The sequence below is a fragment of the Panthera pardus genome, unplaced genomic scaffold (assembly GCF_024362965.1).
Source record: "Panthera pardus isolate Hobbes unplaced genomic scaffold, ASM2436296v1 HiC_scaffold_21, whole genome shotgun sequence".
Lineage (NCBI taxonomy): Eukaryota > Metazoa > Chordata > Mammalia > Carnivora > Felidae > Panthera > Panthera pardus.
In genome coordinates, this window is record NW_026526777.1 from 656,583 (window position 1) to 682,203 (window position 25,621).

Here is a 25,621-nt window from a genome sequence, read left to right on the forward strand (position 1 = left end):
CTGCCGCCGCCTCCGTCACTTCCGCCCCGCCGTGGCCGAAACTGACACAAAGTAGCGGGCCGAGCCCCGGGGGAGCGGGGCTGCAGCTGGGGGCGGGAGCCCGCGGGGAGCCGAGCCGAGCGCCCCCCGCCGCAGCCCCCGGCATGGGCAGCACCGGGCGGCCGGGGCGGGCGCCGGGCGCGGCGCGCTGAGAGGTGAGGCGGGGCGGGCGGGGCGTCGCGGGGGCGAGGGTGTGGGTGCCTGGGGCTCGGGGGTCCGGGGGCCGTGCGCCCGGCGGACGATGGGGGTCCGGCGGCCTGGGGCTGGGGGATCCGGGGGCCGTGCGTCTGGCGAAGGATGGGGGTCCGGAGACCTGGGGGTCCGGGGGCCGTGCTTCTGGCGGAGGATGGGGGTCCGGGAGCCGTGCGCCTGGCAGAGGATGGGGGTCCGGGGGCCGTGCGCCTGGCAGAGGATGGGGGGCCTGGGGGTCCGGGGGCCGTGTGTCTGGCGAAGGATGGGGGTCCGGAGACCTGGGGCTGGGGGTCCGGGGGCCGTGCGTCTGGCAGAGGATGGGGGTCCGGAGACCTGGGGCTGGGGGTCTGGGGGCCATGCGCCTGGCGGAGGGTGGGGGGCCTGGGGCTGGGGGTCCGGGGGCCTTGCGCTCTGCGGAGGATGGGGGGGCTGGGGGTCCGGAGTGCGTGCTCCCGGCGGAGGATGAGGGGCCCGGGAGGTTGGGGGTCTGGGGTGGGTGCGCCCGGCGGAGGATGGGGTGCCCGGGAGCTGGGCGCCCGGCGGAGGGTGGGGTGCTTAAGGGCGGGGGCACGGCGCAGTAACCCCGGGCCGAGGGTCTGCGCGCCCTGAGAAGGGGCTTCGGGCTGGTCTTCTGCGGGTGGAGGAGGTCTCTGTGCGTGCGGACTGCCAGGGGTGCCGTGGCGAGGGGCCCTGGGGATTAGGAGCTGGGGGCCGCGTCCTGGCTTGCGTCCTTGGCGATGTAAGGTGGCAGGGTCGCCGGGGGTCTAGGATTCCTCTTCCTTCTGTTCCCCCTGACCTGCCTGCCTCCTCGGAAGGAAGGGCTCAGCCTCTCAGGGTTTGGGCTGGAAGGCAGCAGGGACCAGTCCCGCAGGAGCAGCCGTGTTCCTCCATGGATCTTGCCTTCTTCCCAGAACTGGCTATTTTTATCCCAAATGTGGCTGCAGAGGGGGCTGGGGCAGGGCGACAGGCAGGACGACGTGGCCGGTGGGCCTGATGGTTCAGGAAACCCAGGCTGTGTGAGGCTTGGGAGGAGTGAGAGGGTCCCTGTTCCAGGTCGCCACTGCTGTTCTCTCCCTATGAGTCCGCCCCTCCGCCCCCCCCCCCCTTCCCCCCTCTGGGGACGAGGTCTGGGACCAAGTCTCACTTTGGTTCCTCCCAGGGTCTGAGGCGTAAAACAACTTTCGGGCTCCGCGTGCAGTTTCCTGACTCCTAAAAGGGTGTGTGGTTCCTTTATTAATTCCTTCATAGGGTCCCAAACCCACATCTTCAGGCCGGTGGTGTTTCTTGACTGCCTCCCTTGCTGAGGGTGGGGCTGCAGCTTGTGGTGCCCACCCTTCCATCCTCCCCTTTACGCTCTCCGTCCACACCCCACCCTGCCGTGACTCATACTCCAGACTGGGTGGAGACCCTGGCCGGGGCCCCTGGAGGAGGGCTTGGCATCCCTGAACCGAGGATGAGGTTTTTCCTCCCAGGCCAGGCACCCTTGGAGGCTGGTTTTGGGGAGGGTCTGGGAGGATTTCTGCCTGATCTGGGGCTCAGATAGGGAGTCAGGGTTAGTGAAGGGACGGAGGCTGGTGTGGGCCCCCGGCTGTGGCCTGAGTCTGTAATTACAGAGGTTGGGCAGACAGGCAATTAGTATCTTTTTGGGTTGACAGGCAAGCAGGCTGTGCACAGGAGACTGGAGTCAGGGGAACGAACGGGGGGGGGGGGGGGGGGGACTTTTATCCAGACAGAGGCAGGGGTCACAAGAGTGCCTGGAGCCTGGCCGGCAGTTTCCTGTGGGTCATGCTGGGGATAGGGATGAGGCTCTGTGACCCTGCCTTATAGGTCAGGACTTTTACTTCTATAGGTGAAGGGAGGGACGGGGGAAGATGGAAGGAAGCAAGGGGCTGTGTGACTGATGCTCCCGGAGCCTGCGACTCCTGCCACCCTGACTGGGCTGGACTTGTGGGGGCAACAGAGGGCGACTCCCCACCGGGGTTGGCAAGGCCCTGCTGCTGGCCCAAAAGGGCAGCTGACCCACACTGAGAGGAAGTGGCTTGGGGGCTGTGTTCAGGAAGTGAAGGCCATGCCTCTAGGGTGAGCTCCTTGGAGGAGGTGAGAATAAGCTGGGGGGTGTGAACACTAGAGGAGGTGAGAATGGGCTGGGGGGTGAGCACTAAAGGTGAGAATGGGCTGGGGGTGTGTGAGCACTAGAGGAGGTGAGAATGGGCTGGGGGGTGAGCACTAGAGGAGGTGAGAATGGGCTGGGGGGGGTGAGCACTAGAGGTGAGAATAGGCTGGGGGTGAGCACTAGAGGTGAGAATAGGCTGGGGTGTGTGTGAGCCCTAGAGGAGGTGAGAATGGGCTGGGGGGTGAGCACTAGAGGTGACAATAGGCTGGGGGTGAGCACTAGAGGTGAGAATAGGCTGGGGGTGAGCACTAGAGGTGAGAATAGGCTGGGGTGTGTGTGAGCCCTAGAGGAGGTGAGAATGGGCTGGGGGGGGTGAGCACTAGAGGTGAGAATAGGCTGGGGGTGAGCACTAGAGGTGAGAATAGGCTGGGGTGTGTGTGAGCCCTAGAGGAGGTGAGAATGGGCTGGGGGGGGTGAGCACTAGAGGTGAGAATAGGCTGGGGGTGAGCACTAGAGGTGAGAATAGGCTGGGGTGTGTGTGAGCCCTAGAGGAGGTGAGAATGGGCTGGGGGGTGAGCACTAGAGGTGAGAATAGGCTGGGGGTGAGCACTAGAGGTGAGAATAGGCTGGGGTGTGTGTGAGCCCTAGAGGAGGTGAGAATGGGCTGGGGGGTGAGCACTAGAGGTGAGAATAGGCTGGGGGTGAGCACTAGAGGTGAGAATAGGCTGGGGGGTGTGTGAGCCCTAGAGGAGGCGAGAATGGGCTGGGAGGTGTGAGCACAGGAGGTGAGAATGGAGGCCCCAGTGGTGGGGGCTGGGGGGTGTAAATTTTGAGCAGGGCGGAGCTGCGGCCCGTTTCCTGAGGCTCTGCCAGGTGTTTCCTGGCCCGGGCTCCCTCGGCCCCACCCTTGGTAGAAATTCTGCTTTCCAGTGAGCACGGCCACCCGGAGGGCACGCGGAGGGCACCCGGCGTCCGTTCCCCTGGGATGGGTCTCCGGGGAGCTGTGCCCTCCTGTGTGGCCACTTCCTTTCCCTGTAGGTCTTGGCTTCTGTTAGGCGTCAGTCCTGACGCGCCTGCACACCCCCTTCCAGGGCCGAGGCCTGGGGGAGGCAGTGGGGGAAGGTCAGAGCTGGGGGAGGGAACCTTCCGAGGAGTGTGAAGAGGGGAATAAAGAGGTACCCCGGCTTTCTGACCTCACGCGTGTGTCACCTTCCTGCAGGGTCTCCCATGGGATTGCTGGGACCTTGCTGGGTGAAATGGCGCTGTGTGCAAAAAAGCGCCCCCCAGGTAAGACGGCGGGCGGGGGGGGGGGGGAATCGCGGGATCGTGGGGATTGGGTGTTACCATGGCTCAGGGAGCAAAGGGAACGGGGACCACTGGCTGGGTGTGAAGGAGGGTGGCTCACAGCCCCGCCCATCATGGGGGGGGCGCCTAGGGGCGCGAATTCTTCCCCTGGATGCCCGAATTCTTCCCCTGTGGTCCTAGCGGGGTCGCGGGGGCACCTGCCCCTCGTCTCGGGAGGCTTCGTCTTGGGCCTGGGGAGCCGTGTTCCCATCTTGTCAGCGCATCGCTCCCTCGGCGCCCCCTCCCGCCGGGTTTTCCTGCGGGCGGGGGCGGGAGGAAAGCGGTTGCCCGGACGACACTGGCGGGAGGTCCCCCCCCCCCCGGGGGCGGGGCTCGGAGGCATCGCCTACGCGGCGCTGGCAGGCGCTGCCCTGCGGGCGGGGGGCGGAGCCGGGGCGCGCGGGCGACCGGGCCTGGGGGCGGCGGCGGTCGCGGGGATGGCCGGGGCTGCAGGTGGGGCGCGCGCCCGGCGGCCGGGGCTCCTGCGCCTGCCGGGGGGGCCGCCGCGTCGGCGCTGCTGAGGCCGAGGACAGACCGACAGACTGCCCGCTCTGCCCCCGTTCAAACCGGGATCATGACGGTCCCCAAGGAGATGCCCGAGAAGTGGGCCCGGGCCGGGGCGCCCCCCTCCTGGAGCAGAAAGAAGCCCTCTTGGGGGACAGGTAACGGGAGCTGCGCCTGGCGGCCGCCCGAGCCGTGCTTCCCCTCTGCGCCCTCCCGTTTGGTGCCCCCAGCCTTTCCTGGGCTTCTCCGTTCCAGACCCCCAGGTCCCTGCCGCTCCCTGGTAGGAGTCTCCGCCCGAGGGGCCCCCTCTGCGCTGCGGCAGTTCCTGGGAGTGAAGTGTCCCCGTGGGGACGGGGACAGGACAGACCGCTGAGTGGGCAGAGGATGCTGTGGTCTGAGGCTTTGCTGCAGGCGGGCTCGGAGGGGTGAGGGTTGGAGAGGGGAGGGGCAGGCTCTGGAATGCTGCCTTTGGCTCCAGCCCGGGCCGATGCGGTGTTTACTGCCCCAAGACACCCCCCCTTCTCAGCCTCTGGCCCTTGGGACAGAGGTGGGCTGGGGAGCCCTTCACTGGGCGCCCCCATGTTCCGGGACCCAAACGTGCTGCCTGCAGCCCCAGGTTGGGGGATGCTCCGCATAGGTGTTGCTCAATTGTCACTTGGTTAGTGGCAACTGTGTTGTTTAAGTGCGGATGGCACAGGAAGGGTTACAGTTCGGAACAGCCCTTCAGAGTACATCCCGTTCCTGCCTCCTTCGTCCCTGTCTTGGTCTGCATGACCCGTATCCCTGACCCCCCTTCTCCTACTTGAAGAGGAGCTTTGAAATAAGGTGATGTCATTGTGGGCCAGTCAGAAGGCGCTGCTGGTGACATGTGACAAGCAGAGGCTCCTGTAGGGGGTACACACGTGGGACCGTGGGCCGGGATGCTGCCGCAGAGGCAGAGCGGTTGTAGAGCACGGTGACCCTGTCTTGCTGTCCCCCCCCCCCCCCCCCCGCAGGTTAGGAGCATAGGAGCAGGGCCACCATGGCTGGACCTGGGGGGGATGGGGGGGGCGGTGCTCCCAGGAGAAGGATGCTTTTTGTCTTCAGCTGCTATTTCTCTGGGGATTCCTGAGGCCATAAAGCCTAAGGTGTTAATTAAAGGGACGGGGGAGGGGACCTGAGTGCCCCTAGCAGCCTTGCCGCTGTCGGTGAGGAAGGGAGAGGGAGAGGCTGTCTTGTCCTGGGAACAAATGCCCGCAGAGCCCCGTGGCCAGGCTGGTGGTGACAGGGACCAGAGGGAAGAATTGAGTGACACCTCAGGCGTGGGATCGATTCCCTCAAACTGTGTACTGTGGAAAGAGCCACGGGCCCTCAGTGGAAGGCCCTGACGAGGCGGCCGGTAGCCCCCGCTGAGTGCCGCGTCACTCTGTTGCAGAAGAAGAGAGGAGGGCGCGAGCCAACGACCGAGAGTACAATGAGAAGTTCCAGTACGCGGTAAGTGACTAGCCGCCTGCTCCCCTCCTGCTCCCCTCCTGCGTGCAAAAGGGCAAAGGCCTGGGTTGGGGGGGCGGGGGGGGGGGGCAGGCAGCCTCCTGGCACCGCTCCGCCTGCGACCGCTGAACCTAACTTCTCGCTCCTTCGCCTGTCAGCGCAGGAGGGCACGTGCAGCCCATGAGACGCCCTGGTCGCTGCCCTCTCCTCCTCCCACACCTGTGGTGGCTGGCTTTTGGGGGCAGAGGTTTGGGAAGTGCAGGGGGAGGGTGCGGCCTCCCTCTGGTTCTGGGTCATGGTGAGAAGCCGCCTTGTCATCTTCTGCCGTAGAGTAACTGCATCAAGACCTCCAAGTACAATATTCTCACCTTCCTGCCTGTCAACCTCTTCGAGCAGTTCCAGGAAGTGGCCAATACCTACTTCCTGTTCCTTCTCATTCTGCAGGTGAGCGTCCTATAGCCGACCCTCTGCAGCTCACGAAGCCGAGTAAAGTCAGGGGGAGAGAGGTCGGGCGGGAGCACTGGCGTGGATGGGGCCTCAGAGCCCTCTTGCCCTTGTAGTTGATTCCGCAGGTGTCTTCCCTGTCCTGGTTCACCACCATTGTGCCTTTGGTCCTTGTCCTCGCCATCACAGCTGTGAAAGATGCCACCGACGATTACGTGAGTCGCTCCCGTCCCCGCGCCCCTTCCTCGCCTCCGCTCCCGCCTCGCTGTCCTCCGCGTCCTTGGTATCTGGGCCGGGGCCGGGGGCGGAGCCAGAGCCAGGGAGGGGCTAGATCTGTGGACAGGTGCACACAAGGTGGGGGCGGCGCTCTCTGCATCCCGCAGTCCTCTCGGTCCCCGAAGGCGGGGGCGGTGTCTCACTGTCTCCGTTGTCCCGTCTTCAGTTCCGCCACAAGAGTGACAACCAGGTGAATAACCGGCAGTCTCAAGTGCTGATCGATGGAAGGTGGGTGCCTGCTGGCCACCGAGGGCCCTCGGGAGGAAGGGTCCCCCGGGACTTCCTCTAGCTCCTGACCTCTCTGCTCTGGTCGCTGCTTCAGCCTCCAGCAAGAGCAGTGGATGAACGTCCGTGTTGGCGATATCATCAAACTGGAGAATAACCAGTTCGTGGCGGTAAGGGACGGGTGCCCCTCTAGGCCTACGAGGCTCTTCCCTTTGTTTTTGTTTTTGGTTTTGTTTTGGCAGAAAGAAGCAAGTCTTTCATGGTTTACCACTGCCTCTTAAACACCTATGGAAGGAAACTTCCTTGAGTGGGCAACTTCTTGTCCTCTTAGCGCACCTGGGCCTGACTCCTTTCTGGCCATTCATGCTTGGGACTAAGCAAACCCAGAACACTGAGGGAAGGGAGGGACCAGGGAAGCGTGCGTTGTGATGCAGGATGGTCTTCAGGCTCCTCACCAGGCTTTCTCTCCAGGCGGATCTCCTCCTCCTTTCCAGCAGTGAGCCCCATGGTCTGTGTTACATCGAGACAGCAGAGCTCGATGGGTAAGTCGGACGCCTGGTGTCACACATCTTCTGCCTCCTTAAGGGTAGGAGGCTTGTGTTTTGGAAGAGGTTCCCAGGTCTGGGATCTATACCCTTTGGAAACTTTAGGGGTTGAAGGCTCTGAGCCACTCAGTAATGTGGAGGAGGGCGATGCCCTGAGGTCAGGTGCCCCCAGGTGGAATGTGGGGGAAGGGAAGAGAACCAGGACTCAGGGATGCTGTCCTTCCAGAGAGACCAACATGAAAGTGCGGCAGGCTATTCCGGTCACCTCGGAGCTGGGGGACATCAGCAGGCTCGCCAAGTTTGACGGTGAGTGATTTGGGGGAGCGGCCTTCAGGTAGAGGACGTGAGTTGGGTTTTGAGGTTTCACCTGCACGTTTTCCTTTTTGCTGTGCCGCAGCTCCCGGGACCTGTCTTTGTCGCAGTGGTGGTCGGCGGGAGGGGGGGGGGTGGGGGTCAGGATGCCAGGCGGCTCTCGAGTTCATGGCCATTTCCGGGGGTCCTCAGGGCTGATAGCTCCCTCCTGGCTGTGTATGTTGAGAGAAATTCAGTTTCTTCTTCTTCTCATTCAGCTCCAAATGATGACATGTAGTCCTTCTAACAAGAGGAGCCGTAGTGGGTGTAAGGAAAAACCACCCAGCTCCACCCTCCTTAGACGGCCAGGCACACTGTATCCGTCCGCGCTTTGTCTGTGTTCAGGCAACTGTGAGCACAGAGCGGTGGGATCCTACTGTACCCAGATCTCTACGTCCTGCCTTTGTTTCAGCTATTAAATTCGTTGTCTGTGTCTTACCGTTATTTATAGGAACGTACCTCGGTGTAGCAACTGCGTCAGGTTGCGCCATCGACGTATTGTATTCAACTGCCCCTCGACTGTTCAGTTGTTTCTAGCTTTTTGCCGCTCAAAGAATGCTTCGGTAAACTTGTGGCCTATGCCGTGCTTGCCGTAGAACACAGTCCCCAGAGCTGGGCCCGAGGGTCCGTGACTTTCGATCTCCATTCATTCCTCCCCCAAAGTTGCCCGGGTCCGCGTGCTCCCGGCCGTGTGTGGCGGTACCTGTCTGGCCGCCGGCCGCCTCGCCGTCAGACTGTGGACGGCGCCGGCGGTGACGGTGCTCTGCGTTCCGCTCAGGTGAGGTGGTCTGCGAGCCTCCGAACAACAAGCTGGACAAGTTCAGTGGGGCCCTTTACTGGAAGGAGAGCAAGTTCCCGCTGAGCAACCAGAACATGCTCCTGCGGGGCTGCGTGCTGCGTAACACCGAGTGGTGCTTCGGGCTGGTGGTCTTCGCAGGTGAGCCTCCTGGGGTGCAGGGGAAGAAGAGTAAGCAGTGGAGCCTCGGCCGCCCTCAGGCACGTGGGAGGCGCCTCGGGATAGCCTCTGTCTCCTCCACTCCTGTGCTGCAGTCGGGGTCCACGGGCAGGAGCCCGGGGGCAGATGGGCTGTTCGTTCCACAGCCCCTGCCACTGCTTCCTAGGTCCTGACACTAAGCTGATGCAGAACAGCGGCAGGACGAAGTTCAAGAGAACGAGTATTGATCGCCTAATGAACACCCTGGTGCTCTGGGTGAGTCCTCACACAGGCCCCTGGCCTCCGGTGCCCGGGCCGGTGCTCCTGCCTTGCCTGCCTGGTCAGCAGTGGAGCTTTAGGTTTTGGTTTTATTTATTTATTTATTTTTTTTTTAATTTTTTTTTTTTAACATTTATTTATTTTTGAGACAGAGACAGAACATGAATGGGGGAGGGGCAGAGAGAGAGGGAGACACAGAATCGGAAACAGGCTCCAGGCTCCGAGGAGTCAGCACAGAGCCCGACGCGGGGCTCGAACCCACAGACTGCGAGATCGTGACCTGAGCTGAAGTCGGACGCTTAACCGACTGAGCCACCCAGGCGCCCCTAGGTTTTGGTTTTAAAGCCACCGGCAGGTCAGCCACTCACGGGCAGTGTTGATTTCGGGCCCCCTTCAGGCTTGGAGGATGTTGTTTAAAAAACCCGTAGGAACGTGTGTGAATCAAGAACTTGAAGGGAGTAAATCACGTCTTCCCCTCTCTGGGTTCCAGTCACGGTGGTAACTTTGTGCAGCTTGTGACCTTCTGTTTGCTTTTGCCAGAGGGACAGGGAGGCCTCCGTGGGGTGGGGAGGGAGGGGAAAGAAAAAGTTCCTTTAGGCCTTTTCCCCGACTTCTAAGAGTGGAGGACCCCAAAGGAAAAGTTTCTGTTTTAGTTTTTGGCACTTCCTGAATTCTCGTCTTGTCTGGCTAGAAACTTGAGCTCCTTGCTGGGCTCTCCTCCCCTTCTGGAGCCCCTGCCCTCCTGCCAGCCTGCGAAGGCTGGGCCAGGTTCCGGTGGGCCAGGTTCTGCTCTGGCCTCAAAGGGTCTGTGGAGACCCAGCCTCTGGGAGCGTGGTTCAGCCTGTCGCACGAAGGCTCTCATCGCCCCCTGGCGGTCCTTGGGCACCTGGGTGGCTCCTGTCAGTGGATGCTGCTTTGGAAATACAGTGGTGTCAGTTTTTTCTTCTGACCACTGAAACTTTTTTATGATCCTTTTTCAGGGACTCCCAAGATTTACATTTTTATTTTTTTTAGATGTTTATTTGTTTATTTAGAGAGAGAGAGAGAGAGAGGGAGGGAAGGGCAGAGAGAGGGAGAGAGAGAGAGAGAGAGAGAGAGAGAGAGAGAATCCCAAACAGACCCCATGCTGTCAGCACAGAGTCCAATGTGGGGCTCAATCCCATGAACCATGAGACCATGACCTGAGCTGAAATCAAGCGTCGGGTACTTAACTGACTGAGCTGCCCAGGCACTCCCCAGATTCAGACATTCAAAAGAATTTTTTACAATCTTTAGAAGATTTTCTATTCACGGTAATCTGCATCTGTGAAGACACCGTTTGCTTCCCTGATTGAAAAAGCTTTTTGGCACTCCGTACGAGATAGCGAACGTCACAGAAACTGGACGTTTTTGTTGGCTTGTGGAAGCTTAATTAGCCCAAGTAAATGGGTGGTTTCCACCAAACTGCCTCGTTACGTTGGGAGCAGGTTGCTCACACCCGTTCTCGCCATCTCGGAAGGTTCCGTGGTGGCAGACTGGGGAGCTGCGCGGCTGTTGGGGCTTCCCCATCATACAGTTAAGCAAGATGTTTGGGGAGAGGCCGCGTGACGGTCACCGGTTCTGGCCGCTTCCCGCTGGAGCATGCCGCCATTTTAAAGATGTCTGAGCTTTTGAGGGTGTGGACGTATGAGTGGTGACCTTCAGGGAGGTGCTTGATTTCGGAGGGTTCCCAAGTAGAGCCTAGCCTCTGCTTCTCATTTGTCGCCAGATTTTTGGATTCCTGGTCTGCATGGGGGTGATCCTGGCCATCGGCAACGCCATCTGGGAGCACGAGGTCGGGACGCGTTTCCAGGTCTACTTGCCCTGGGACGAGGCGGTGGACAGTGCCTTCTTCTCTGGCTTCCTCTCCTTCTGGTCCTACATCATCATCCTCAACACCGTCGTGCCCATATCGCTCTATGTCAGGTACGCACTGCTGCGCCCCGGAGTCTGCCGGGCAGCCCAGGTGGCCCCCAGGCAAACGTTTCTGTGAAGGTGAGCCCTTTGGGGGAGGAACCCAGACCTGCTGTTTGTGCCTCGAGCTTCTTGCCCTCTGATCCTCTGCGCGTGGAGCAGACTTCGCGCGGCTTCCGGCACTTTGGACCGTGTCAGAGCAAGATCCATGTGGATTTCTTGGGCACGTGTCGTTTGCGCACCACCTTTGTACTGTGCCACCTCCAGAGAGTGTTAGGAACGGGCCTCCTTCCGAGTGTCGGTCTGGGGAGGGAGCCATCTGAACCCTGATGGGTGCGAGGGCTGTGAAGTCAGCCTACCTGCAGGCCGGCATGGGGCGCAGCTGTGGGCGCCCTCCAGGGCGGCTGGGGGGAGGGGAGATGCCGCCCTCCCGCCGCGATGCCGTGTGGGAGGCACAGAGTCCCACAGGAGTGGGCAGGGCATCGCTCGCTGGGCAGTGGGTCGGGACACATCTGAGGAGGCGGCTGGGCCGAGGGAAGGTGGAGCCCGAGCTGGGAGGCATGCGGGCGGGACCGGGGAGTGGGTGAGAGGGCAGCCCGGGGCCCAGGGTCTCGGTCCTCGCCCTGGAGGGTGTTGGCTCTGTGCCGGTAGACTTCGTAGTAAACCATCGGAAGATTCTTTACAGCGGATCCCAGGAATGCTTCGGGAAGCGCTGGCTGTCGATGGCCAGCAGCCGGACCGGGATGTAGCAGATCTCTAGGGTGTTTGAGGTGAAGAGAATGTTGACAGGGACCCGCCGGGGAGGAAGGAGTAGGAAGAGAGGAAGGAGGAAATTTCCCTTTGTTCTTCGAGCCTTGTGCTTAAGATAAGGGGACCAGAGACGCTGGGAAGGAAATACTTTCCGGGTGCTCGGGACTCTTCCCACGTGCCGTGTCTGGTTCACAGGCACCCCCAGGTAGTCCTCCCTTGCCGCCCCTCCCCCCCCCCCCCCCCCCACGGCAGTGGGAGAAGACGCGCCCTGGGGGGTAGAGTGGGGGCTTTTCTAGGTCATTGAGCGGCGGTGTGGCCACATGTAAAACGGGAACAGTCCGGTTCCACCTTCTTTGTAGGGACGCCTTGATACTCCATTGACAGGAGACACTAGACTGGAAAATAAGCTTTCGAAGGGGGTTCCTGTGAGCCCTCACGTGGACCGTGTGCTTTGCTGCCATCGCTGGTTCCTCGTTTCTGCTGAAATGCTTTCTCGTTTGCAATCTGACTCTCCCCCATGTCGGCTTGCTGTCTGGGTTTCGGATCCAGTGCCCCTGGCTGCAGCCTGAGAAAGCCGCTTGCTGAGTCAGGCTCCAGGGTGTGTTGGGGGGCGCGACCCGCTCGGTGGGGAGAAGGCCGAGAAGACACGTCCAGCCAGCTGCGCGTTTGCCGGGTAACTGGACCCTGGTCCAGCCTCGGTCGGGTCAGAAGCAGGGTTCCAGGTGTGCCCCACGCCCCGATGTGTGCTGGCCCGACGGCCGCCTCCCTGGGGCGCTGGCAGTCCGTACCCCAAAGGCAGCGCCCTGCAGGCAAGAGGACGGGGAGGACCCTGGGATGTGGAAAGCGCCCTGTCGCTCGGCATTATTTCCCCACACGGAGTGAGCGTCTGCGGCCGCCTTGCGCCCTTTCAGAGAGCCGGAGGCCTGAGCCGGGCGGAAGGAGAGGGCTCGCTGTGGGCAGTGAGCGCCAGGGCCCCCCTGTCTGTCTGTCTTCTCTTCTTTCCTCACACACTTTCTCTTGTTTTCTCCGCACGGGCTCTGTGTTACTAGCGCCGAGGTAAGAGCTCGCCGAGAGCCTGGTCCGCGGTCCCTCTCTGTCTGCCTGCACTGTGTGTCCTGCCTGCCCAGGCCCCGTGCACCTTCTTGTCCGGAGAGCGCCGGAGGGTCGGGGTCGGGGGCCGTCCTTGCCCTTCCTGCCCAGGCGTCCACTCTGTCCGTCCGTCCGTCCGTCCGTCCCCAGGCGGGGGGCTTGCGGCGAAGGCCCCTGTGGGTGGGGGCCTCCTCGGCTTCCTGCCTGAGCCTCGTGTCCTGCCCCCGCGCCCCTTGCAGCGTGGAGGTCATCCGCCTGGGCCACAGCTACTTCATCAACTGGGACAGGAAGATGTTCTGCGTGAAGAAGCAGACGCCCGCCGAGGCCCGCACCACCACCCTGAACGAGGAGCTGGGCCAGGTGGAGTACGTCTTCTCCGACAAGACGGGCACGCTCACCCAGAACGTCATGGTCTTCCACAAGTGCTCCGTCCGCGGCCGCAGCTACGGTAGGGCACGCGGCGAGGGCCTGGGGCCCCCGTCCCGCTTCCGTCCTGCTGGGTCTGGGGGGCCAGGAGAGCGTGCGCTTGGCACCCCTGGTCAGGACACGGCCGCGGAGCCCCTCCCCTGCCCTCTGCGGATGCCCTCACCCCGGTCTTGGCCCCAGGCAGGAGGGGGCTCCCCGGCTGCTTGAGGTGAAGCCCGAGACGCTGGGCGTCCGTGCGGCTCCCCGTGCTGCTGCTCAGGGCCCTTGTGAGTCTCTGGAATGTGACTGTGTCTTCGGGGCGGCCGAGCCACGGGGTGGCTGGGGACAGGGTGTGTGGGACCTGGCTCTTACAGTGAGCCCCTCTCTGCTTTCTGTAATAGCTCGGGCCCACGGCTGGCGTGTGGGGCTTGATCTGTTGTTAGGCCTGTAGGGTGACCAGCATCTGCGGGGACCGGGGAGCCCTGGCAGGAGAGCAGGTGGGGTCAGGGATGGGGGGGCTCGGGGGCCGTGACCCTCAGGCCCAGGTGCCTGGAGTCAGGGGTGCGAATCTGTGTTAGTTGGCTCAGGGTTTGGGGTTGAGGGTCCCCGACGCTGTGGGGATTTTGTGCCGGCTTCTCTGCTGCTCTGAGAGAGCTCTGACCGCGTCTCTCCTTCTGTCCCGGAGTGTGTAGGGGACGTGTTTGATGTCCTGGGACACAAAGCTGAATTGGGAGAGGTAAGGTCCAGCCTCCAGGGTTACTCTCCGTGCCGATTAAATACCGGTCGCCTGACCGGTAGCGGTGGGTGTAGATAGTGGGGTGCGTTCTCTGGTCAAGCAGCAGAAGCTGCTTGGAGAAACGGGTGTTTGCAGGGAGAACTGGTAGCAGAAGTGAGAGTTTTGGGGGTTCACAGTGGGCAGCATCTGGATCCTCTGGGCAGGAGACAGGGTGGGGGCAGCCCCCCCCAGATGCAGCCTGAGGCTGACCCCCAGCCTCTGCTTGCTGCCCCCTTTCCTCTGCAGAGACCACAGCCCGTCGACTTCTCCTTCAATCCTCTGGCTGACAAGAAGTTCTTATTTTGGGACCCCACCCTCTTGGAGGCCGTCAAGATGGGGGACCCCCACACCCATGAGTTCTTCCGGCTCCTTTCCCTGTGTCATACCGTCATGTCGGAAGAGAAGAACGAGGGTGAGGCGGGCTGCCTCGGAGCCTCGAGTCTGTCCTGGGGCGCGGCCAGGCAGGGGGGTCCTGGCGGGACGTGTGGCTCCAGGTGGCCGCTTCCAGCGTGTGTGTCCTTCCCGCCCACACAGGAGAGCTGTACTACAAAGCCCAGTCCCCGGATGAGGGGGCCCTGGTGACCGCGGCCAGGAACTTCGGTTTCGTGTTCCGCTCTCGCACCCCCAAAACCATCACTGTCCACGAGATGGGCACCGCCGTCACCTATCAGCTGCTGGCCATCCTGGACTTCAATAATATCCGCAAGCGGATGTCGGTCGTAGGTGAGGCCGGGACGGGGGGCGTAGGTGAGGCCGGGAGTGGACTGCTGGGGGCATGCGGGGCAGCGTCCTGGCCCGGACTGGGTAAGGTGTGCCGGGGGGTCCTCGTTCGTGTCTTGAGGCTGGGGGTCTTCGCCTGCCTGAGTCTGGGACTTTCTCCTCCTGTGGGCGTCATAGTGCGGAACCCAGAGGGGAGGATCCGACTCTACTGCAAAGGGGCTGACACCATCCTGCTGGACAGGCTCCACCCTTCTACCCGGGAGCTGCTCAACACCACCACTGACCACCTGAACGTAGGTGTGGGGAGCAGGGCCTCGGTTCTGAACGCCGTGTGCTGGGAGGGGCGGGGCCGGGGTGACCTTGGCTCCGTCCCCAGGAGTACGCAGGGGAAGGGCTGAGGACCCTGCTTCTGGCCTACAAGGACCTGGATGAAGAGTACTATGAGGAGTGGGCCCGGCGACGGCTCCAAGCCAGCCTGGCCCAGGACAGCCGGGAGGACAGGCTGGCCAGCGTGTACGAGGAGGTTGAGAGCGACATGATGGTACGGGCTGCCGCGTGGGCCGGGGGGGGAGTCGGGGAGGGCTCGTGCCTGGGGCTGTCCCGTCAGGGCCCCTTGTGGGATTTGCAGCTGCTGGGTGCGACGGCCATTGAGGACAGGCTGCAGCAGGGGGTTCCGGAGACCATTGCCCTCCTGACGCTGGCCAACATCAAGATCTGGGTGCTGACCGGGGACAAGCAAGGTGAGGGGCATAGGAGACTACGTCGGGAGCACCGGGCCTGTCGCGAGTCAGACCTCAGGCCGGACAGGGTGCTGACCTCGTCGGCCTCTCTGTTGGTAGAGACGGCTGTGAACATCGGCTATTCCTGCAAGATGCTGACGGACGATGTGACGGAGGTGTTCGTCGTCACCGGCCACACTGTTCTGGAAGTGCGGGAGGAGCTCAGGTAGCCGGAGGCCCGCGGCAGGCAGATGTCCCCCACTTCCAAGCCCTGCCCCGGTCCCGGAAGCCCACAGCCGCGTTTCGACCCCCCAGGAAAGCCCGGGAGAAGATGATGGACTCACCCCACACCGTGGGGAACGGCTTCACCTGCCAGGAGAAACGTCCTTCCTCCAAGCTCACGTCTGTCCTGGAGGCTGTCGCTGGGGAGTACGCCCCTGGTCATCAACGGGCACAGCCTGGTGAGCGTCCCCGTGCGTCGTGGGGGAGGCCTTCCCAGAGAGCGCTTCTCCCCGCACGGCTGCTGCGCCTGCTCTGTCTCCCCTTGTCCCTTGTTGTCACGCCCGTGACCTCACCGCAGGGCCGTGGCCTTCATGGGCTGGGAGGAGTGGCTCCCGGTCCCCCGGGGAGGACGGTGTTCTCTCAGGCTCTGTGTTGCAGGCGCACAGCGTTGGAGGCAGACATGGAGCTGGAGTTCCTGGAGACGGCCTGTGCCTGCAAGGCCGTCATCTGCTGCCGCGTGACCCCCTTGCAGAAGGCACAGGTGGTGGAGCTGGTTAAGAAGCACAAGAAGGCCGTGACCCTCGCCATTGGGGACGGAGCCAACGACGTCAGCATGATCAAAAGTGAGGGTGGATGTGCAAACGGGGTGGGGGGGGGGGGGGTCCGCCGTTACGGGGACTCTGAACGTGTGGCCTCCGCCCCCCACCCCGTCCCCACTCGTCCCTGCAGCGGCCCACATTGGCGTGGGCATCAGCGGACAGGAGGGCATCCAGGCGGTGCTGGCCTCCGACTACTCCTTCTCCCAGTTCAAGTTCCTGCAGCGCCTCCTGCTGGTGCACGGGCGCTGGTCCTACCTGCGCATGTGCAAGTTCCTCTGCTACTTCTTCTACAAGAACTTCGCCTTCACCATGGTCCACTTTTGGTTTGGCTTCTTCTGTGGCTTCTCAGCCCAGGTAGGGGCCTGCTGCTCACCTGTCTGAGCTCCTCGGGGCACAGGCCTTCCATCCTGTCCGTCGGTCAGTCCCCGTAGGGCCCGGCTGTTGTCTGGCTCACGTCTGGTTGTCCAGGGGGGGGTCCGACTGGCTCCAGCTCAGCCGGAGCACTAGACCCTTGATCTTGGGGTCATGAGTTCAAGCCCCTCCCCCCCCACTGGGTGTGGAGCCTACTTAAAACAAAAACCAACGTTTGTCGAGGGAATAGAGACAGGTTCCAGAAAATTCCATGGGCGCCGCGTGCCGCTCAGCATCCTGTTTCTGCCTGATCTGTGCTGAAGAGAGACTACTGTTCACGCCTCTCTTGCTCTCTGCTCTCTCTGCAGACCGTCTACGACCAATATTTCATCACGCTCTACAACATCGTGTACACCTCCCTTCCGGTCCTGGCTATGGGGGTCTTCGACCAGGTCAGGAGGGCCGGGGGATCCGGCGGGGCGGGGAGGGACTGCGCGGATGGCGGCGCGTGTCCCCACTGCCTGTGGTGCCTCGGGAGGCGGCTCCTCGCGCTTGGCCGCAGTGGCCCGTGACCCCCTGGGGTGCTGGACAAAGACGGGGGGGTTGGGGGGGGGGGAGACAGCTGGCTCGAGGTGGAGTTTCTCGGGCAAAGAATTTGGAAGGGCGGGGCCGAGGCGCGCCGTGCCCTCGCCCGTCCTGAGGCCTCCCGGGCCTGCCCTGCAGGACGTCCCCGAGCAGCGGAGCATGGAGTACCCTAAGCTATACGAGCCGGGCCAGCTCAACCTCCTCTTCAACAAGCGGGAGTTCTTCATCTGCATCGCGCAGGGCATCTACGCATCCGTGCTCGTGTTCTTCCTCCCCCTACGGGGTGTTTGCCGAGGCCAGCGCGGGATGACGGCGCCCAGCTGGCCGACTATCAGTCTTTCGCAGTCACCGTGCCACCTCGCTGGTCATCGTCGTGAGCGTGCAGGTGAGGGGGGACCCGAGCCCCGCCCCCGCTCCCGCCTTGGGGCCTGCCCTGGGCAGGGAGGGGCACGGGGGCACGCTCCGCCTGCCTGTGACCACCGCTTGCCGCAGATCGGGCTGGACACGGGCTACTGGACGGCCATCAACCACTTCTTCATCTGGGGCAGCCTGGCGGTCTACTTCGCCATTCTCTTCGCCATGCACAGCGATGGGCTCTTCCGCATGTTCCCGAACCAGTTCCGGTTCGTGGGTGAGTCCCCAGGGCTGCTGCTGGAGTCCGGGGGGGGGGCCAGCTGTTCCAGACCGACGGGGCGTCTGTCCAGCTCCTGTGTGCGAGGCGCTCTGCGAGGCCCTCAGAGGGCGTGACGGTGAGGAGTGGTCCCACCAGGCCGCGCGGGGTCAGGCTCAGAGGGACGTCAGGGTCAAGCAGGGGCCGACCTCCAGGCCGGTGAGACGACTGCATGGGGTGGTCAGGGGCAGCCCCACAGAGGAGGCTGCCGTGGGTGGAGCGGAGCCCGGGCTGTGGGTTCTGACTCTAGGCCGGAATGCCGGAAGCGGAAATGGCTGGAAAGGTAGGACATCCGAGGCGTCGGGTGGATCGTCAGGCTGTCAGACGTGCCGCTGACTTACCAGGAGCTTTTTTCTGTTGTTTTTGTGAGGAAAGGGAGGGGCGTGGTGTCAAAGGGTTACTGTAGAAACAGCAGTGTGGTGGCCAGTGGCACCCGCTGTATGCCTCCCCCTCTCCCAGGTGTTGGGGGTCTGTCCGTCTGTCCATCCGGGGACATCCAGTCAGCACCCGCTGTATGCCTCCCCCTCTCGCAGGTGCTGGGGATCTTGCCTGTCCAAGGGGCATCTAGTCAGCACCTGCTGTATGCCTCCCACTCTTCCTGGTGGTGGGGGTCTGTCCGTCTGTCCATCCGGGGACATCCAGTCAGCACCCGCTGTATGCCTCCCCCTCTCCCAGGTGTTGGGGGTCTGTCCGTCTGTCCATCCGGGGACATCCAGTCAGCACCCGCTGTATGCCTCCCCCTCTCACAGGTGCTGGGGATCTTGCCTGTCCAAGGGGCATCTAGTCAGCACCTGCTGTATGCCTCCCACTCTTCCTGGTGGTGGGGGTCTGTCCGTCTGTCTGTCCAGGGACATCCAGTCAGCACCTGCTGTACGCCTCCCACTCTCCCGGGTGCTGGGGATTTTGTCTGTCCCGGGGGCATCTAGTCAGCACCTGCTGTAGGAATTGACAGAAACAGGCAACATCCTTTCTCTCACGGATTTCGTGTTTCAGTGAGAGACACGAGAGCTTACACATCAACAGATAAAACGTCTAGAAGTAGTAAGTTTTATGAAAACCGTAAGAGGGTGGAGAGGGACAGGGACGGTGAGGGAAGACCTTGGAGAAGGGACACCGGCACAGAGAAATGTGAATAAAGGGGGGGCAGAGCTGGGGGGAGAGAGCCAGGACGAGGAAGCCGGAAGGGAGGGGGCTTCCCCAGGGGTCCCCGCAGCAGAGGGGAGGCTGGCGGGCAGGACCTGGCTGTGTGTGTCAGGGGGTAAGAATGGGTCCAGATCGTTAAGCCCTTCTAGTTCAGGGTCAGGAGTTTGAATTATAATTGGAATATGGCCGGAGGTCAGTGGAGGGTTAGGGGCAGGGAAGCGTCAGAGACCCGATGGTTCTTTGAAGGGCGGCTCTTACTGGTTCGTGGATGACAGAGGGCAAGGGTGGAGATGGGACCAGTTAGCAAGGCTCTGGTGACCATCTGGGTGAGGGCGTGAGGGAGGCAGGCGGCCGCGGCCACCTTCCCAGGTGGACGGGGCGTCCGAGGGAGGAGTCAGGGTTGACTCGGGGCTTTTGGAGCAGCTGAGCGGGGGGGTGGCATCTCCTGAGCCGGGAGGCCCTGGAGCAGGGAGTAGGGGTGGGGGTGCAGGGGGGCCGTGAGACGGCAGAAGAGGCGTCCGGTAGAGGTCCGAGGTTCTGGGGAAACACGTTTGGGCGGCGGGGACGGCTCGGGAGCTGACGTGGGCTGCCCCTCGTCTGCCTGTGGCCCCCCACGTCCGCAGGCAATGCCCAGAGCAGCCTGGCCCAGCCCACCGTGTGGCTGACCATCGCGCTCACCACGGTCGTCTGCATCCTGCCTGTGGTCGCCTTTCGCTTCCTCAAGCTGAGCCTGAAGCCCGATCTCTCTGACACGGTGAGCGCCCGGCTGTCTGCTTGGGGGTGGGACCCCGTGTCAGAAAGTCCCCGGGCTCGGGTGCCCGCACTCCGGGCCGCGTGGTGGCCCCGAGAGATCCCCCCGCCCTACTCTGTCCCGGGCGCTCCGGGCCCCCTCCCCGAGGAGTCCTCCCCCGACGCGGCCCCTCGCCACCCCCCCCAGGTGCGCTACAGCCAGCTGGTGAGGAAGAAGAGGGCCCAGCACCGCTGCACGCGGAGGCCCGGCCGCACCAGCTCCCGCCGCTCGGGCTACGCCTTTGCCCACCAGGAGGGCTTCGGGGAGCTCATCATGTCCGGCAAGAACATGCGGCTCAGCTCCCTGGGGCTGGCTGGCTTCGCCACGCGCTCCGGCTCCGGCTGGATCGAGAGCCTGCGCAGGAAGAGGAGCGACAGCCCGGGCAGCCCCCCTGACAAGCCCCTGAAGGGGTGACGCTCCCCGCCCCCCCCACCCCTCCCTGCGGATTCCGGCCCAGACAGGGCTCAGAAGCGGAACCAAAAACAGAAGGGCCCGAGGTTGGGTCCACCCCTGCCCTGCCCGGGGCCCGTGGGGAGGCTCAAATCTCTGTATTTTTTTACTCCCTCCGACCCCCACCCCAGGGGCCGAGAGCCCCTGTTCCTGAATTACACGAGAATGTATCGCCGGGAAGCCAGGGACCTGCTGGGGCCCGCGTGCCCCTCACGTCGTGTGCGTCTCTCCTTGATTTGTGTTTGTGTCTGGTTCCATTTTGTCTTTTTTATTTGGCAAGTGGAGGGGGCCTCTGAGCGACTTTTATGTTGTAGGAGAGGGGGCTGGTCCACAGGAGGGTCCCTCCCCCCCGCCCCCCAGCCACCGGGCTGCACGGGGTGGCTGGGTGGCTGGGGTGGGACCCCTGCCCGGGCCTCCAGCTGCTGGTGGGCCCTTGGGGCTGGTGGAGCACAGAGGATCTGGTCCCATCGGAGTCTCCTTCCTCACCTTGAGAGTGAAGTGCTACCCCTCCCCGAGCACACGTCCCTTCCTGGGTCCTGAGTCCTGCTGGTATTGGGCTGGGGCCTTGGGAGGGTGGCCTGTCCTTCTCAGTGACGTCAAGCTGGGTGTAAGATGTTGTCCTAAAAACAAAGATTTCTTTAAATGTGGGTTTGGGTTCCCTGCAGAGTCCTGTCTTCCCTTCCTCCTCCGCCGGCATTTTCCTGCACCCGCACCCAGCCTGTGGCGGGGTCCACGCTCCTCCCTCTGGTAAACAAGGGGTCCCACCCCTCCCGCCAGTAGCCCGTGGGAGGGGGGCCCGGGCGCCTGTCCTTCCTCCCCACCGTCCACACCGCCCATCAGGCTTCTCCTGGGCTGCTTGGTACCAGTTCAGTCTTGGCAGTGGGGGGGGGGGGGGGGTGCTGAGGGATGGCGTGTGGCTGGAAGGGGTGTGCAACTCTCACACTCGATGTGGGCGCCTCCTGGGAGGTGCACTGGGCAGTGGGGAAAGGGCAGGGGTCCCTTCTGGCCGCACAGTTTACAAACCCAACATCATGTCTGTCTGTGTGTCTCTCAAGGTGAGAGTCTGATTTTTATACCAAAGAGGAAATGATTTTTTTTCATATTTGGTTTGTCTATATTATATAAATATATATATAAATACATATATATATATATATATATATATATATATATATATATATATATACACAGTTATATATATATTATTTTTTTGGTTCTCTCTCGTTTTTCAGGGAGGGAGGAAAGTACCAAGTTGCATTGAGCTGTAATTAAGGAACATTCTGTATAATTTATGACACATTTCTATACTTGCAAGAATTCTATCATTTTATGGACATAAGAGAAAAAATGCCTTTTTATAAAATTCCAATTTCTGAGACGTGTGTCATTTGTGTGTTTTCTAACGTTTCATCAAGGCTGGTGGTAAAAGTAAAGGCCAGCTTTCTTAGAGGAATTGAGTGGGTGGGGGCTTTGGGGAGGGCCGCGGGGTGGGGGCTGGTGGTGGGGGCTGCCGGCCGGGGGGGGGGGGGGGGCCGCTGGTGAGGAGGGCTGTTGGTGGGTCCTAGGTGCCCTCTGCAGGCTTCTGGGACCATGTGTCAGCTAGAAGGTGGGCAGACCTCGGGGACTGTGTGTGCAGCCAATGGCTGGGTGCTTAGGGCCTTGAACCATCTGCTTTTCCAAACAGCAGCCAACCGCACCTTCCTAACACATGCCAAGTGGGTGGGGAAAGAAACAGGTAAACAGTGTGAGTTGCTTTTTTTTAGCCCCTAGTTGGAGCCTTTCCCACTGGCCTGGCCCTCCAGTCTCCTGTTGTCCAGGCAGGGGCAGGAATTTGAGGTCAGCAGATAAAGTGAGCTTTCCTGCAGGGCAGGGGGAGTGGGGGAGGCCCTGGATCCCTGGGGGCCAAGTGGCGCCCCTCCCGCCCCCCCCTTCCCCTGTGACCTAACCAGCCTTCTGTCACGAGTGACAATCTTCCTCTTTTTCATTGCTAATGGGGCTGGAGGGGGGAGTGGAGACCAGATCGCTTTTCTCCTTGAGGAGAAATCGTCCAGGGTGGTGTGGCCCCACAGGGCCCTGCACACACGCTGGCACCTGCCTGCAGCCTCTCCCTGGGTCCTTCCAGAATCCTGAGCCTCCGGCAACCACCCCCCCCCTCCCCCCCCCCACCCCAGGACAGGGAAACAGGCCTTAATCCATTGAGGCTGGCTGGGCTCCCAGCTTCCTTGTCTGGGTCACCCTTCTGGCGACGCCCCCAGCCCCACCCCCGCCTGAGACAGACCCTCCCATGCTGTGGGTTTGGGGGGGGTGGGAGGGGAGAGGAGGTCCTGCTCAACCATGGAGGGACTGTCCTCCCCCTGCTCCCCAGGTGCACGTGGGGACCAGCTGCTGCCACGGCCGCCCGACACACCTTCCACCGTGTGAACCGTATGAGGCGCCTGGCACCAGGCCCCCACTGCTCCCCCTTGACTTCCCGCTTCCTTGCACGCGCTGTGGACCTGGGCACGTGTCCCTGTTGCCACCGCTCTCCTGTCCACTCGGACTCGGCAGATGGGTCTGAGGGCGCCACGCTCCCACGGGCACCCCAAGTGCCTGGAGCCGTGTCCTCCCAGATTGCAGCCTGGGGCTCAGCCGTCCTTTCCCTGCACACAGATGGCCTCTGACCTCTGCTGCTCACTCGCTCTCCTGCCAGATCCCGGGCCACAGTCCCCTGCTCCGTGGGCAGAACAGGGCACGACCCCCATCCAGCAGGCCCCTCTGGCTACTGGGATTTCACCTCTTTCCTCTGCCCCTTCCCTCCGACACCCTGCCTCAGCTGCCCACCCCTGGAGGGGCCTCTCTGCCTGTCCTGACCTTCCCTTCACCTGTTTCCCTGAGCTCAGCCCAATGTTCCCCCCCCACCCCACTCCCCGGCCCTTGCCCATCTCCCACCCCCTAAATGCTTTCACTAGGATCACCTTCGACCCTTGGCGGCCGTCCAGCGGCCATTTCCAGGTCTGACCTTGCTTGCGGTCTCGTACTTGCATCTGACCTTGTTGGCCACGGTCATCACTGCTCCCTGGCTGCTCTGGGAGATCTTCCTCTGCTCTTTGCCACCAGGGCTCCTTCTTGGCTCTGAGCTCTTCTGGTTTGCTTAAGGTCCTTACGAGGCTCTGTTGAAACCCGGGGTTTAAATGAGATCTGGGAGGGGCGCCTGGGCGGCTCAGTCAGTCGGGCGTCGCCCTCTTGATTTCCGCTCAGGTCGTGATCTCACGGTTTGTGGGTTTGAGCCCCGCGTTGGGCTCTGCGCTGGCAGCGTGGAGCCCGCTTGGGATTCTCTCTCTCTCAAAATAAATAAACATTTAACATAAACAAGTAAAAATAAGTGAGATTTGGGATTGTCCCTATCATTCACCTACGGACTGGACTTCTTTGCCCGCCCCCCACACTCTAGGCCTTTGTATCTGACCGACCCTCAGGCGTCTCCTCTCCGATGACCCGCCAGCCGCTCACATCCAGCATGTCCCAGATCGAATGTTATTTTCCTCATCCGCTCCTCCTGCTGGGTCCCACACTTCGGTGAATGGCAAGCAATGTCCACAGTCACCCGAACCAGACCACAGTCACTAGAGCCAGACACACAAGTCCCGGGGGAAAGCCCAGCGCGTCTGTTCTGGTGCCGTCACGCGTACATTTTATGCTCCCTGATGCGGAGCATGGGACCAATTGAACTGACGTCCTGAGCTGCTGTTTCCCGGGGACGGCGACCGAGCCAGGGTCACGACGGCCCTATCTGCCCCTGCAGGAGGAGCCTGAAAACAGAGAGTCTCACGCTGGCCTCCCTGGTCACACAGGGGAAGGGGAGAGATGTGCCGGACCAGACAGACTGCCGCGTCCAGCCGCGTGCCCGCCAGAGCCCATGAAGACGCAGGGCTGTGGACTGTAGTCTCCACGAGGAGGGACCTCTCAGCGGAGTCCCAGCACTAACAGCTGAGCTCTGGAGCTGAAGGGAGGGGCTGAGTTCTCCCTCTTATCTCTGTTTCCAGAACAAAGTCGGGAAAGCCTACACCCATGTGTTACCATTGTGTGGGGGTGTGAGTTCGGCGTGCTGGACCCTAAGGTCAGGGACAGGAGAGGTCCAGATCCGGTGCAGGCCCTCCTCTGGTTCTGGTCTGCTCTCAGATCCGGTGCAGGCCCTCCTCTGCGGCCTCGGTGTCCGACCCCAGGGAGTGACTCCCAGACCTGCTGGGGCGTGCAGCTCTCTGCACAGAAGGATCCGGTACTCCATCTTGCTGGGCTGACAAGGAGGGGAGGCCTTTCCCAAACATCCCCTAGGGCCTAGAACCGATAAAAACAAACAAAACTCTGGGGTGTTTTCCCTTAACAAATGTTTCTGGACAGAGAACATAGGAGTCCCCTACGCTAGGACTTCCTGGGCTGGAGATTCTGCAGAAATTGTCCACCCTGCTATGACAGGGGGCGGGGTTAAAACACCTGGGAAGGACACTGTCTCTGTCCCTCGGGGCCCAGCAGTGACCCACGTGGGCCCCAGCATGGGGAGGAGGAGGATGGGACACCAGGTTTACTTGAGGTCTTGCAGGGGTGAGCAGGGAGCTGCAGGAGAAAGGGAAGGACCAGGGCTTACTCCCCACTCCCTCGTGCATGCCACGCTCTTGTCCCACAGCGGTAAGCCCAAGGCGCCCCCTTCCCGGGCACCGGCCCACCCTGTGCCGGAAACCGATGGGTGCCAGCCGCTGTCCCGGGGCCCGGGAAAGGCACTCAAGGTGGGTTTGCCGGAGCTGGAGCTCGGGCCTTTATTGGAGGGGAAGGGATGAGCCCTAGCGGAGCGGAGTGTCTGCTCTGTGGAGACGTAACCGACGTCGTCAGCGATGACGGCCGTCCTGTAGGTCTAAGCCCACAGCAGCCCTTGCCCTGCATCCGGAAGTTCAGTCAAATGTTCTGCGGTATCTCACAAGTGGTTCTTAGTCATATGGGCTCAGGGTCCCCTGAAGGCCACGCGGTAAAACGTTGCTGTGCCTTCACAGGGCGCACACAGTTCCCCAGCAGTCGTCTGGGATGCTCCGGGCGGGCCTGCCTGGAGCCTTTATGGGTCTGGGGGCAAGTAACACAAGGAGGCCCACACACCACTTGTCTAAGCGCTGAGGAAGTCAAGGGGTCAGGCTAACAGACTGTTAGAGCGTGTTCTATCCCCTACCTTAACAGAGACGTCTTCGTAACAACTCGCTGTCCGTGGCTCCCCGACCCTCAGCCTCCCCCGTTTCCTTCCCATCTCCTCCCCTCCCTGTGGCGCACTGGGAGGGGCCTCGGGTGCACACAAGGAGACGCATGAGCTCACGAGTCCGGGCTCCACCTGTACCAGGGGAGGGCCAGGTGTACACAGTGACAGAGGGGACACGAAGGACAGCAGAGGAAGAGGCCTGCAGACACCCTAGAAGTGGGCTCAGGGCTATTTGGGCAGAAAATGCCGGATGAAACAGTGCTTCTGGTGAACGGCCAGCCTTTTCAGTTTCCGCTCTGCGATGGACTCCTACTTCTGTAAAGAATAATGTCTTTTATTAGCATTGGTGCTAGCAATACAAGGTATTACACCAGATTACCGGAAGAAGGAAAGTGATCAGGAGCCTGGATGTTGCAGCAAAGGGGGGTTGTGACGACATTTCTAGGTAACTGTCTTTTTTTGTCTTACTGCTTTTAAGACTTTTTTTCTT

The 25,621-nt window shown here is 62.0% G+C and overlaps 1 protein-coding gene across 1 annotated transcript; it reads left to right on the plus strand.

The window, feature by feature from the left end:
- The first annotated feature begins 13 nt into the window (after positions 1-13).
- ATP8B2 (ATPase phospholipid transporting 8B2) lies at positions 14-21,292 on the plus strand. Its single transcript, XM_053908681.1, is given in 30 exon segments — positions 14-194; positions 3,564-3,631; positions 5,607-5,665; positions 5,993-6,106; positions 6,223-6,321; positions 6,549-6,610; positions 6,705-6,777; positions 7,079-7,149; positions 7,379-7,458; positions 8,282-8,440; positions 8,625-8,713; positions 10,464-10,660; positions 12,727-12,935; positions 13,585-13,628; positions 13,914-14,079; positions 14,202-14,390; positions 14,565-14,680; positions 14,764-14,928; positions 15,016-15,127; positions 15,227-15,332; positions 15,422-15,951; positions 16,058-16,281; positions 16,647-16,730; positions 17,002-17,136; positions 17,138-17,164; positions 17,166-17,211; positions 17,214-17,248; positions 17,356-17,494; positions 19,300-19,430; positions 19,614-21,292. Coding segments are annotated over 29 exon segments (3,759 nt in total). The 5' UTR covers positions 14-194; positions 3,564-3,600; the 3' UTR covers positions 19,881-21,292.
- Positions 21,293-25,621: the final 4,329 nt, after the last annotated feature.